At 40.2% G+C, this 13,829-nt stretch overlaps 1 protein-coding gene across 1 annotated transcript in view; it reads left to right on the top strand.

The window, feature by feature from the left end:
* LOC145399287 (uncharacterized) overlaps positions 1–13,829 on the top strand; it is a 61,660-nt gene that overhangs the window by 38,731 nt on the left and 9,100 nt on the right. The window contains exon 4 of the mRNA XM_080271959.1: positions 9,906–10,035. Within this exon, the coding sequence (XP_080128085.1) occupies positions 9,906–10,035 (130 nt within the window). The remainder of the gene's footprint in view (positions 1–9,905; positions 10,036–13,829) is intronic.

Raw genomic sequence — 13,829 nt, 5'->3', positions numbered from 1 at the left:
ATGGCAAATGGAATTCAGTGTGGACAAGTGTTATGTAATAAGTTCGGTAAAAGTGGAAAAAGACCTGATTGGGATTATAAGTTAGGAAGTAAAACCCTTCACATGTCAGAAAGAGAGAATGACCTAGGAGTGGTTATCAATAACAGAATTATCTCCGGCAGACCACATCAGTGAGAAGGTACGGAACATGTATACACCGCTTGCTAATATGAGAATAGCATTCACATACATAAATGAAGACATGCTGAGAAAGATAATAACATCATTCATCAGACCAACCTTGAAGTATTCATCAGTGGTCTGGAATCCTTATCTCAAGAAACAGATAAGATTGAAAAAGTTCAAAGGGCCACTACAAGATGGGTACCTAACTTAAGGGATATAAGCTGCGAAGAAAGGTTGGAAAAATTTAATCTGCCAACACTACAGGAAAGAAGGAAAAGAGGAGACATGATTATGCTATATAAATGTCTCAGGGAAAGAGAAAATAGACATAAATGAGTATGAGTATATAACCTATGGGGAAACATCAGCAAGAGGACTCTGCAGAAAGCTGCATAAAAAGACAGGTGATAAATACGTAAGGAAATTCAGTTTCCCTAATAGGGCAATTGATCAATGGAATGCACTATCGAATGATATAGTGTGTGCCAAACCAATTCATAAATTTAAGGATATGTGTGATAAAATTGGTTTAATACACGGGACAGTACGAGCTTGACTCATTCGTGTTAAGATACAATTATGTAAGAGCAATTAGGTAAGAACACACACACACACACACACACACACACACACACACACACACACACACACACATTAGATCATTGCTACATAAAATGGAAGAGAAATCAGAAAGAATTATACTAACTGGAGATTTTAATACTAATATAAATTGGAATACTCTAGATATAATTAGCCAAGAAAGCTGTTGGGACCAAAAGCTCCTGGATCTCGTGCAAGAGTTTTTCCTAACGCAACATGTGAGGGAAGCCACCAGAAAAAGAGGACTCAGTGTACCTTCAGTGCTAGATCTAATATTTACTAGGCAAGAAAATGATATTGACAGTTTAATTTATCACCCTCCACTCGGCAAAAGCGATAATGCAGTACTAAATTACAACATCAGGATAGCATATGACATAGTTAACAGCAATGAAAGTTACAAAAAGAGCCTAAACTATAAAAAGGGAAATTATCAAGACCTAAAGAAGTATTTCTTAGAAGTTGATTGGGAAAATGAGCTTAGAGGACAAGCTTTAAATGCTGTATATAAAAAATCTGTGAATTTTATGAAATAGGAGTCCAGAAGTACATCCCACAGCACAAAGAAGCAGATAAGAAAATACAGAAATGGTTCAATACAGAATGTAAAAAATCAAAAGAAGGAAGAGATTTGTTGTGGAATAGATACAGAAGACACAATAGTGAAAGGGCGTATAATAATTACAAACAGGCAAGAAACGATTATACAAGAATAAGGAGGAAAGCCCAAAAACAGTTTGAGGAGGATATAATAAATAAAAGTAGTGATCTACCAAGCTTGTTTTACAGCTATATCAGAAGCAAAACCAAAGAGAAAGATATAATACAATCCATTACGGACAAAGGAATCACTTAAACACAAAACAAAGATATTTGTGAAGCACTAAATAAGAATTTCCAATTAGTTTTTACAGAAGAAAAAAAATTTGAAAGGGTATGTGGAACATGCATGTCCACACATACTACCAGATATACAAATAGCAGAAAAAGTAATACAGGAGGAGTTAAATAAATTTGACAGAGGAAAAGCAAGTGGTCCTGATGAAATTTCATGTTGGGTACTACGAGAATGTGCAATAGAGTTAAGTAAACCATTATTCTTAATTTTCAAGAAATCCTTGAGTCAGGGTAAACTACCTGATATTTGGAAAAAAGTAAATATTTTCCCTTTTCTCAAGAAAGGAAATAGACAAAATCTACTCAACCACCGACCAGTATCACTGACCAGTGTTGTATGCAAGGTATTAGAAAAGCTTATAAGAAAAGCTTGGGTAAATCATCTAGAAGAACACAGTATGATAACAGAAAGACAGTTTGGTTTCAGAAAAGGAAAGTCATGTGTTACTAATCTGTTGAGCTACTATGACAGAGTAACAAACACAATACAGGAAAGAGAAGGATGGGTGGACAGTATCTATTTAGATTTCAAGAAAGCTTTTGACACAGTACCACACCAAAGACTTTTATGGAAACTGTACCATCAAGGAGGAATTCGAGGCAAACTGTTTTGTTGGATGCAAGATTTTCTCATAAAAAGAGAAATGAGAACAGTACTAAGAGGAAACTACTCATCATGGAAAGAAGTAACTAGTGGAGTACCACAGGGTTCGGTGCTGGCACCAATCATGTTTTTAGTGTATATAAATGATATAAACAGTAACACTGGAAATGAGAGCTATCTGAATATGTTTGTAGATGATGCAAAAATACAAAGGAGAATTACTAACACAGACTCTTGTAAAGAGCTACAAGAAGAGTTAAATAAACTTCATGAATCGAGTAATACATGGCAAATGGAATTCAATGTGGACAAGTATCATGTAATCAAGTTTGGTAAAAGTGGAAGAAGACCTGATTGGGATTATAAGTTAGGAAATAAAACCCTATACACATCAGAAAGAGAGAAGGACCTAGGTGTGATTATCAATAACAGACTATCTTCGGCTGACCACATCTGCGAGATGGTACGGAACATGTATACACTGCTTGCAAATATGAGAATAGCATTCACATACATAAATGAAGACATACTAAGAAGGATAATAACATCATTCATTAGACCAACCCTGGAATATGCATCAGTAGTCCGGAGTTCTCATCTCAAAAAACACATAGACAAGATTGAAAAAGTTCATAGGGCCGCTGCAAGATGGATAACAAGCTTAAGGGACCTAAGCTACGAAGAAAGACTAAATAAACTGAGTCTACCAACACTACAGGAGAGAAGGAAAAGAGGTGACATGATAATGCTATATAAGTGCATATCAGGGAAGGAGAAAATAGACGTAAATGATTACTTAACATATGGAGAAGCATCAGCAAGAAGACACTGCAAAAAACTGCATAAGAAGAGAGGTGATAAAGACGTAAGGAAATTCAGTTTCCCAAACAGAGCAATTGATCAATGGAATGCACTACCGAATGAAATAGTGTGTGCCAAAACAATTCACAAATTTAAGTATATGTACGATGAATATGGTTTAAGACACGGGACAGTACGAGCTTGACTCATTCCTGTAAAGATACAATTAGGTAAGAACAATTAGGTAGGTAAGAACACACACACACACACACACACACACACACACACACACACACACCACTCTCACCCCTACACCAAAATAACTGAAGACCCAGTATCCTTAAACATGGCTCTACAGTATTGCACGACACCCACTGGCCACCTATTCAACTCTTGAAAAAAGTAGTGTCGTTTTTCTTCATTTCAAACTTTAAATACATAGCAGTATCAGTCAAATTAATCAGTTGTATAAGCAGAGTAATTTGATATTAGATGATATGCAAAACTAGAAGAAAAACTAGCAACATGCTCCCTTATATCGTTATATAATATGAAGAAACAGAAGTAAAACAAGCACATTTTTATATTTGTATCAAATTTGAACTTAAAAATAAAATAGTAATACAATACTTCAAGTAACATTAGATTTACTATCCTTTTAAAACTGTTATAAAAAGAATTACTGCCTGGTCATAATAATATTAGCACTGTACTGCAGTATATAAACTTTATGAATACCATGACCATGACACAGTATTGTTGTCAGTGCTCCAGTAGGCAGCATAAGTGTGTCAGGTTCTCATTTGCAAGATACTTGTCGCAATTTACAGTTGGCCACACATTAACCTGGGACTGTGGCTGTGTAAAGTGGAGGTCTAGCTACATTTCTTGACGTTCATGCATCACGGTTACTTGGTCATTTCAACTAAAATTTAACACCTCAGTTCATTTATGCCAGTGTCATGAACAAACACGTGATTCTGCCATGGTTGGCAGGTGTACCAAATGCATGACCTCTGCTACACACTGATGCTGTACCAGGTTCATATGTTGCCAACTGTCCATGCTGCAGAAATTCGTTGGGGAATCACAGCCCACCAGAAGCGGCACTTGACCGCTTCCAACGTGGTAGGCAGCAGAATAGTGACATGGAAATTGATGAAGCAGCCACTGACAACATAAATCATCAATCCGACATGCATGATTTTGAAAGACCTCATGGTGATGTGAAGAGTGTGGATAGACTCTAAGGTGCGAGAGATCCGGACGTGTGGGGCGGGTTAAATCACCATGGGAAAGTGAATAGCAGTCAAGTTGGTGATGAAGAACATCATGCAGTTGATGACTGAAATGAAGCTCGGGATGAAGACCACCATGGAGGAGTGCATGAGAGAGGGAATAATCCTGGTATTTTACGTCCCCAGAACGATTATGACACAAACGATGAGGAAGCAGAACAGCCTCACAGGCCTTGGCAGGAAGGCCATCCCATATACTGGATGGGGAAATAAAGAGAAAATGGTTGATCAAAACGTAATGAAATTGTTGGATGGTCATCAAGTAACCTTTTCAAACCTCCCAAATGCAATGCTACTATTGAAATTATCAAAGAAATCACTCGCCTAAGCAAATTACAACAAGAAGCGGTGCCAAGGCAACACCAACCCTTCCCTGGCAGTCATTTCATTACTAATATAATCACAACAGGATATGTACTTTAAGATATCGCATAACAAATTTGGCGTAAAACGGGTAAAAATTTACGAATTTATGCCCATTTGAAATTTTAGGCCCAACCCACCCGACATTGGCGCACCCCCCACTGCTAACTGGGGATTGACCCCCCTGATATAATGAGGCATGTTATAGGATGCAGATTTGAAAGATGCACCTTTAGGTTTTGGTTTCATGTCGATATGACTAATTTTAAAGAAGGTATGGCAATTTTTTTTTTTTTTTTTTTTTTTATGTTTTTGGGGTTTACGGCTTGGGCTTTGGATCAATTTGGCACCAAATTTAATCAAGTGATAAGAAGGTCATATCCCATCATCCCTGTAACATTAGTCAAAGTTGTACCAGCAGTTTTTGCGTAAAGTTGTTAGCGGACAAGCAGACAAAGAGACAAACCAAGTGAAACCAGTCCCCATCCCCTGAGCCTCTCCGGGGCTGGGACGGGTAATAATAACTCACCCATTCTCTCATTCTCTCTAAAGGTCCTTTCACTGATACCGCATCTCTTCCTTAACAAGACCCGCCCAAGACCCATTGAAGAAAATATTAAGACCATCCAAAAGCAGGTTGAAACATGGAAAAGAGGTGAAACGACAACCTACTTGAAGAAACAAGGACCTTGCAGATGTTAATAAGCAACCCAGGCAGAAGAAACCACAACACCAAAGATGTGGCAAGGATTTTTGGCAGCAAGATGAGACAGGGGAAGGTCTTGATGACGGCAATTCACACACAGGATGGGGCATGACCGTCAGGTCTGGATGCAAAATCTTGACAAGTACTCCTTAGTAACACCAAGTTTGGGGAGGCAACAACAGACCTGTGTAACACCATTGCCTCAATGGCAAGGAAGCTGGCTTCAAGTCAGTGAAACAACATTGAAACACTGACGGCTTGCAGACTAATCCCCCTTGATAAGAATCCTGGATGTAGGCCCATTGGGGTGGGTGAAGTCTTACTATGGATTATAGGAAAATGCATCCTGGAGGTGGTGAAAGATAATGTTAAGCAGGCATTTGGCAATCCCCAAGAGTGTGCAGGCCAGTGGGCAGCTGGTGAGGCGGCAGTTCAGTCTATGAGGAAAATATATGAGGAATAGGACTTTCAGGCAGTATTACTAGTTCATGCCTCAAATACAGTTAATTCTATCAACCAAGAGGCAATGCTGCACAACATCAAGGTTAAAATCCCAGCATTTGTCCAATATGTGGAAAACACAAAGAACCAGCAGACCTCTACACTGTGGGTAAGACAGCTGCTCATGATGTCGGTGTAATCAAAACCACAGAAGGAACTACCCAGGGAGACCCTGTTGCCACGGCTATGTACGCCCTGGCTATGACAGTGCTGCAAAAACAGATCAAATATGAGGCCACTAATGTAAAGGAAGTTGCATATCCACATAATCTCACAGGGGCAGAAAAGGTGGAAGATGTGAGGTAATGGTGGGACCTTGTAACATCTCATGGCCCTGAAGTAGTTTACTACCATTATGCAAGTAAGTCTAACTTGATCGTGAAACCAGCCTACCATCATGATGCACAGGAGGCCTTTAGACACAAACGTGATAGTGGCTAGAGATGGTCAGAGGCATCTAGGTGAAGTGATTAGAACTAAGGAATTCAAAGACAATGTGTGAGTGATGAAGCAAAGACATGGGTTGAAGAAATACATGTACTATCCAGCCACGCAAGAACAGAACTCTACACAGCATACAGCGTAATTACGTATGGTGTAAAGCACGAATTGACCTTCGTGGTGCAGACCATCCCTGACACCAAGCTGCTGCTACAAGCACTGGAAGATGTTATCAGGGAATCTTTCCTCCCATCACTGACCAATAGCCACATCCCCACACCAGAAGAAAGGAATATTCTAGCACTGGCACCCAGGATGGGAGGAATTAGCATTATAAATCCAGCAGCCACTAACAGATAAATTCACTTCGACTCACTGAATCCCTGTCACAAAAGATTTGTGCCCAAGCTGAGACGAGTGAAGGCCAAAGGCAGAAAGATATAAGGACACAGATAAACAAAGAGTGAGATGCAAGACGAAGTCACCATACAGCCAGCCCTACTACCTCTAGATGAAGAGTACTTCATCAGCAGACCAGTAAACACATCAAATGATGAAAGTGTGGTTGTCAGTGCTCGAGGTTTCTGGACACGTGAGCAGAGGGCTTTCTTTGTCATTAGGATACATTATCCTATGGCAGCGCGTCATCGTGAACTGTGTCTCGAGGCTGCACACACAAAAAGAATGAACAAGAAAAAAAAAAAAAACTATCAAGAAAGGATCCAACACGTGGACCACAGTTCATTCACTCCCCGTGTGTTTACAGCATCAAGCGGGACGGGTCCTAGGCGGTGAGATTCTACTCGAGACTGGCAGAGGTTCTTCCTGAGAAGAAGCGTCAACTCCAGAGCTCTGTTATGGCCTGGATGAGATGGCGATATTCTCCCTCGTGAGATCTGCACTCTGATGCCTGAGGGGCACATGATCATCAGCCTTTAGGCCTGTCTGTGACGGGTATGAATTACAAAGCTACTGTGGTCGAGAGTTGCATAGACCAGCAATTCTGTCTTTATTAACACTGTAATGTTAAATGCAAAAAAAATAAAGTAATAGAAGTAGTAGTAGATGGCTGGTAACCACAGCTGTTGGCGTACTTAGGGCCAACGTATTGTAATATGAGGGTTATTGTTGACCTTCACATTTCAACTCCAAATGGTGAATTGTATTATGAAGGTTGGTTTTGATCTTCACAATATAATTCCCAAATGGATGGAGGTGATATCGAAAAAAATAAGTAGTAGTAGTAGTAGTAGCAGTAGTAGTAGTAGTATTAGTAGTAGCAGTAGTAGTAGTAGTAGTAGTAGTAGTAGTAGTAGCAGCAGCAGCAGCAGCACCAGCAGCAGCAGCAGCAATAGAAGTAGTCGTAGCTGTAGCTGTAGCAGCGTCAGCAGCAGCAATATTTTATGTTTATTCTTCATATTTGTTGTTGCTGTTGATGGTGTTGTGACCTGAGGTTCATCTGGATGTGGAGGTGTATTATTCTTGTTTCTACCATACCATCATACAGCAGGCAAAGCTACGTTGTTCGTTAAAACGTTTATGGGAATGGAACTTACAGCAAAAACATATCTCTCTGTCTCTGTCTGTCTGCCTGTCTCTGTCTATCTGTGTGTGTGTGTGTGTGTGTGTGTGTGTGTGTGTGTGTGTGTGTTCTTACCTAATTGTTCTTACCTAATTGTATCTTTACAGGAATGAGTCAAGCTCGTACTCTCCCGTGTCTTAAACTGTATTTATCGTACATATCCTTAAAATTGTGAATTGTTCTGGCACACTATTTCATTCGGTAGTGCATTCCACTGATCAATTGCTCTATTTGGGAAACTAAATTTCCTTACGTCTTTATCACCCCTCTTCTTATGCAGTTTTTTGCGGTGTCCTCTTGCTGATGGTTCCCCATAGGTTAAGTAATCATTTATGTCTATTTTCTCCTTCCCTGATATGCATTTATATAGCATAATCATGACACGTCTTTTTCTTCTCTCCTGTAGTGTTGGTAGACTCAGTTTATTTAGTCTTTCTTCGTAGCTTAGATCCGCTAAGCTTGGTACCCATCTTGTAGCGGCCCTTTGAACTTTTTCAATCTTGTCTATGTGTTTTTTGAGATGAGGACTCCAGACTACTGATGCATACTCCAGGGTTGTTCTGATGAATGATGTTATTATCTTTCTTAGCATGTCTTCATTTATGTATGTGAATGCTATTCTCATATTTACAAGCAGTGTATACATGTTCCGTACCTTCCCACTGATGTGGTCAGCCGGAGATAGTCTGTTATTGATAATCACACCTAGGTCCTTCTCTCTTTCTGTGTGTAGGGTTTTATTTCCTAACTTATAATCCCAATCAGGTCTTTTTCCACTTTTACCAAACTTGATTAAATGACACTTGTCCACATTGAATTCCATTTGCCATGTACTACTCCATTCATGAAGTTTATTTAATTCTTCTTGTAGCTCTTTACAAGAGTCTGTGTTAGTAATTCTACTTTGTATTTTTGCATCATCTGCAAACATATTTAGATAGCTTTCATTTCCAGTGTTACTGTCTATATCATTTATATACACTAAAAACATGATTGGTGCCAGCACTGAACCCTGTGGTACTCCACTAGTCACTTCTTTCTATGATGAGTAATTTCCCTTTAGTATTGTTCTCATTTCTCTTCTTATGAGAAATCATGTATCCAACAATACAGTTTGCCTCGAATTCCTCCTTGATGGTACAGTTTCCATAAAAGTGTTTGGTGTGGTACTTTGTCAAATGCTTTCTTGAAATCTAAATGGATAGTGTCCACCCATCCTTCTCTTTCCTGTAATGTTTCTGTTACTCTGTTATAGTAGCTCAACAGATTAGTAACACATGATTTTCCTTTTCTGAAACCAAACTGTCTTTCTGTTATCATACTGTGTTCTTCTAGATGATTTACCCAAGCTTTTCTTATAAGCTTTTCTAATACCTTGCTTACAACGCTGGTTAGTGATACTGGTCGGTAGCTGAGTGGATTTTGTCATTCCCTTTCTTGAATAAAGGAACAATATTTGCTTTCTTCCAAATATCAGGTAGTTTACCTTGACTCAAGGCGTGTGTGTGTGTGTGTGTGTGTGTGTGTGTGTGTGTGTGTTAAGCTAGCTGATCTGATACAACACGAATCTTCAAGTTACAGGTGATAAGTTACCTGTGGGTCATGGCTCTGTCTTTCTGTCCCATTCTGTCTGTCTGTCTCTGTCTGTCTGTCTGTCTGTCTGTCTCTGTCTGTCTGTCTGTCTGTCTGTCTCTGTCTCTGTCTGTCTGTCTCTCTCTCTCTCTCTCTCTCTCTCTCTCTCTCTCTCTCTCTTTCTGCATGTCTGTCTGTCTCTGTCTCTGTCTGTCTTTCTGTCTGTCTGTCTGTCTCTGTCTGACTGTCTGTCTGTCTGTCTCTGTCTGTCTGCCTGTCTCTGTCTGTCTGACTGTCTGTCTATCTCTTTCTGTCTCTGTCTGTCGGTCTGTCTCTCTCTCTCATACGATTTATTGATATCCTTTCTCATCACAGTGCCTTTGCGTTGATGGAGTCGGGTTTATATGAGAAGTGGATGAAGTACTCCCTGGCCAACACCACCGCCTGTGTCAATCCATCCATGGTTATCACCGTCACTACTGTCCTATTACTCACCAACCTCTGGGTAATTATAAGACTGTGTGCAGTTTTGTCAAGTGCTGCCTATCTCTCTACCTGTACTCATATCAAATACCAGTTGCCCTAATCCCGTAAGGGGTGCGTACTAACATACCTCCACCACGTCATCCTGTCCTTTGTCTGTCTTCCTTCCACATCATACTCACTCACCAGCCTCTGGGTAACTGTGGATTTTGGCTGGAATTCACGAATATATTTACGACCAAATCTCTTTCTCTCTCTCTCTCTCTCTCTCTCTCTCTCTCTCTCTCTCTCTCTCTCTCTCTCTCTCTCTCTTCAACTTTGATTTTTTGGAGGAAGAAGGACAAGCTACTTGGGAAGTTTTTGCCCTCCTCTTTTCTTTTTGCTCTATGGAAATAACAATAATAATAATAATAATAATAGTAATTTATTATTATTATTGTTATTATTGTTATTATTATTATTATTATTATTATTATTATTATTATTGTTGTTGTTATGATTAATATTTTTTTATTATATTATTAACAACAACAATAATACAAATACTAATACTAATATTAATCTATCTATCTATCTATTGCCAGACGCCTCAATCCCGTTTGGGGTGGCCACAAACAAATCGCCTCCAAGTCGCCCTGTCCCCCACCATTTCACTACCTCTGCTCCCAACTTACACCCCCTCTCTCATATACCTCTCCACCCCATCTCTCCATCTCATCCTCGGCCTCCCTCCCTCTTTTCCCCTCCACCTCACTCACATACACTCTCTTCGTCAGTCTTTGACCCTCCATCCTCTCCACATGGCCAAACCACCTCAGTGTGTTCCTCATAACGCTTCCTATCACATCCACATCAACACCACAACGCTCCTTTATATCCTCATTCGTCAGCCTGTCTCTCCATGTGACTCCACAGGCTCCTGTTAAATAACTCATTTAATACTAATATTAATACTTATATATATATATATATATATATATATATAATACAAAATAATACAATAAAATAATCAATACATTTAAAGAATTAAACACCGAGAACTCGGGCCCCAATCTGTTGATGCAAAGTGTTCCACAGCATACCTCTGCCAAGCCTTGTGTGCGGACTCGCTGTACAACCTCCATGGCAGGGTTCATTGTGGACTGAAACGAATTAAAGATGAAGTATGACCTTGATCTTTGACCCCTTGACTTGCTGACCTAATCAGTTCATCGTCCTTTCATTCTGTATCACTGCTAAAAGTTTAGTTGAAATCCGTGAGGGATTCAGGAGACATCGCACCCACACACATAATTATGGGCTTGATCTTTGACACTTTGACCTAGTTGACCTAATCAGTTCATCGTCCCTTCATCCCGTATCATTGACAAAAATTTGGTCAGAATTCGTGAGGGGTCAAGGGGGTATCATGCCCACACCCATATGATCTTGATCTTTGACCCCTTGACCTTGGTGACCTAACACCTCGTTGTCCCTTTATATTGTATCACTGACAAAATTTGGTCGAAATCCGTGTAGTGGTTCAGATATCTCGCCGACACCCATGTGACCCTTGATCCCATTAGCTTGCTGACCTAATCAGTTCATTGTCCCTTCATGCTTTATCACTGACATAAGTTTGGCCGAAATCAGTTTAGGGGTTCAGAAGATACTACACTCTCAAAGGTCAAATTAAGTTAACCCCTTGTGACTTTGACCTTTGATGCTTTGACGTACCTGACCTGAGTATTTTGTCATCTCCTCATGCTGTATCACTGACAAAGTTCGATGGAAATTCATCAATGGCTTCAAGAGGTATCGCACCCACAACAAAGTTATGAACACACATCGTCAAGGATAAACAATACTGATGCCATATGCCCTTGATTGTTGACCTTTGACCTAGATGAGCTAATCAGTTCATCATTCCCTCATACCACATTTCTGACAAAGTTTGGTGGAAATCTGCCAACGGGTTTATGTTCATGTCGTGCCCAGAAAAGTGGTATGGATGGATGCACTCACATACACCCCACAGGAACATGGATGGACAGACCAATCACCTAACGCCTCCTCTACCATGGGTGTTCAGGGGCATAATAATAAATAATAAATATAACTACTACTACTACTAGTTTGGAAGGGTGTGTGAAAGGAGGAAATTGAAAGTAAATGAGAATAAGAGTAAAGTGATGAAGTGTACGAGGTTGGTTGATGGTAGGGGGATGAATATAGCTTTGAATGGCGAGTTGCTTGAGGGGTAGAGTGTTTTAAATATTTAGGATCACATGTTGCTGTGGATGGAAGAATTGATGCAGAAGTGAAGTTTAGAATAAATGAAGTAGGAAAGGTGCTGGAAGGAATGAAAAAAATGTTTAGGTGTCGTTCGCTTAGAATGGGATGTAAAGAGAAGGTTGTATGAAGGTGTTGTGGTACCGACTGCGTTATATGGGGCTGAAACATGTAATATGGGTGTAGCAGAGAGGAAAAGATTGAATGTAATGGAGATGAGGTGTCTGAGGAGTATGTGTGAGGGGACAGCGTATGGATCGAGTGCAGAAATGATGTGAAGTGCCGAAGGAGAACTGGAGTTAGTTCGGAAGATGTGCTGGTAGGGTTGAGCAGAGGGTGTTGCTAGTGGTTTGGGCATAAGGAGTAGAAATGGATAATGAGTGATTGGTGAAAAAGATAACTAGATCTGATGTGAGAGGTGTAAGGCTGAGAGGAAGACCACGAACAGGGATGGATGGATAGTGTGAAGAGAGCACTGGATGCCCGAAAGGGATGTCTGTTGAGCAAGGAAGAATGGCTGTGCGTGACAGTAAAGCTGGGAAATGGAGAGAAATTATGAATGAATGAGTGATGGCGCAGCCCTGAGGGGGATATTCTCCGCATTTGGTCTGATCAGCCAGTCAGGTCAGGTGCGGGTGAGGGAATGTGGGTCTATTATGATGTGGTACAGGGGTAAAACCAGCTCTGCTGTTTCGGGGCCCTGCTGGCGGATGTCACTGATTGCATTGGCGCAGTTTGGTTGACCCTTGTAGCGGTGTGGTGCGGTGAGGATCTGTCCGTTTCCTCCCCTTGGGGCTAAGATGCGAATGAATGTGTTTGAATGGATGAGGTAAATGGGGAGTGTGTCGTCCTGTCTCAGCTACCTCCCTTTCATTACTGGGGGAAGCAGCCTAGGTATGTTGATAGATAGACTACTGACTAGTAGTAGTAGTAGAAGAGTAGTAGTAGTAGTAGTAACTGTTGCACGATAAATGAGCACATGGAAAGACGGTACAGACTACACTTCTTTATGGAGAAGTAATTGCAAATCCTGGTGACTCAGGCTCCATGTTGCCCCCCACCCGCACTCAACGCTCACTCAACTGTTCTGAACTGTTCCCTGTTTTTATTTCCACCTAATTTTTTGTTTCCTTTTCATTTCCTTCTTACTTTTTACTGAGTTTAGGCCTTTGGGGGAATGTATATATTTTGTTTTATGATACTCTACATTTTTTATAATAGACAATGCTTGATAATATGAGGATAAATAGAGAATGATATGGTTAGGATATTACTAAGAAAATAAGTAGTCCTGTTCACTTGAATTTCTAAAATTAACCTCCACTGTAATATCCATATTAAACACCTGTAAGTTTAACCAACACTGTTTACGGCAGTATCTTTCTACATAACATGAAAACAAGTTGACTGCACTAAACCCGTCAGTCCATGCTTTCTGAAGCAGTACTTATAAGGGTGTGACCACCTTTATTGGTTGATTATTTAAAAAGGAAATGTTCTCTGCACAATTGTAGATTCTTATATTCTAGTCCTTATGCTCAGGCA

This window comes from Coenobita brevimanus, chromosome 48, assembly GCF_032717465.1.
Source record: "Coenobita brevimanus isolate Jiangsu-jjx chromosome 48, ASM3271746v2, whole genome shotgun sequence".
In the NCBI taxonomy this organism is placed as follows: Eukaryota; Metazoa; Arthropoda; class Malacostraca; order Decapoda; family Coenobitidae; genus Coenobita; species Coenobita brevimanus.
Note: the sequence above shows the minus strand (reverse complement) of the source record. Positions and strands in the feature narration are given on the sequence as shown.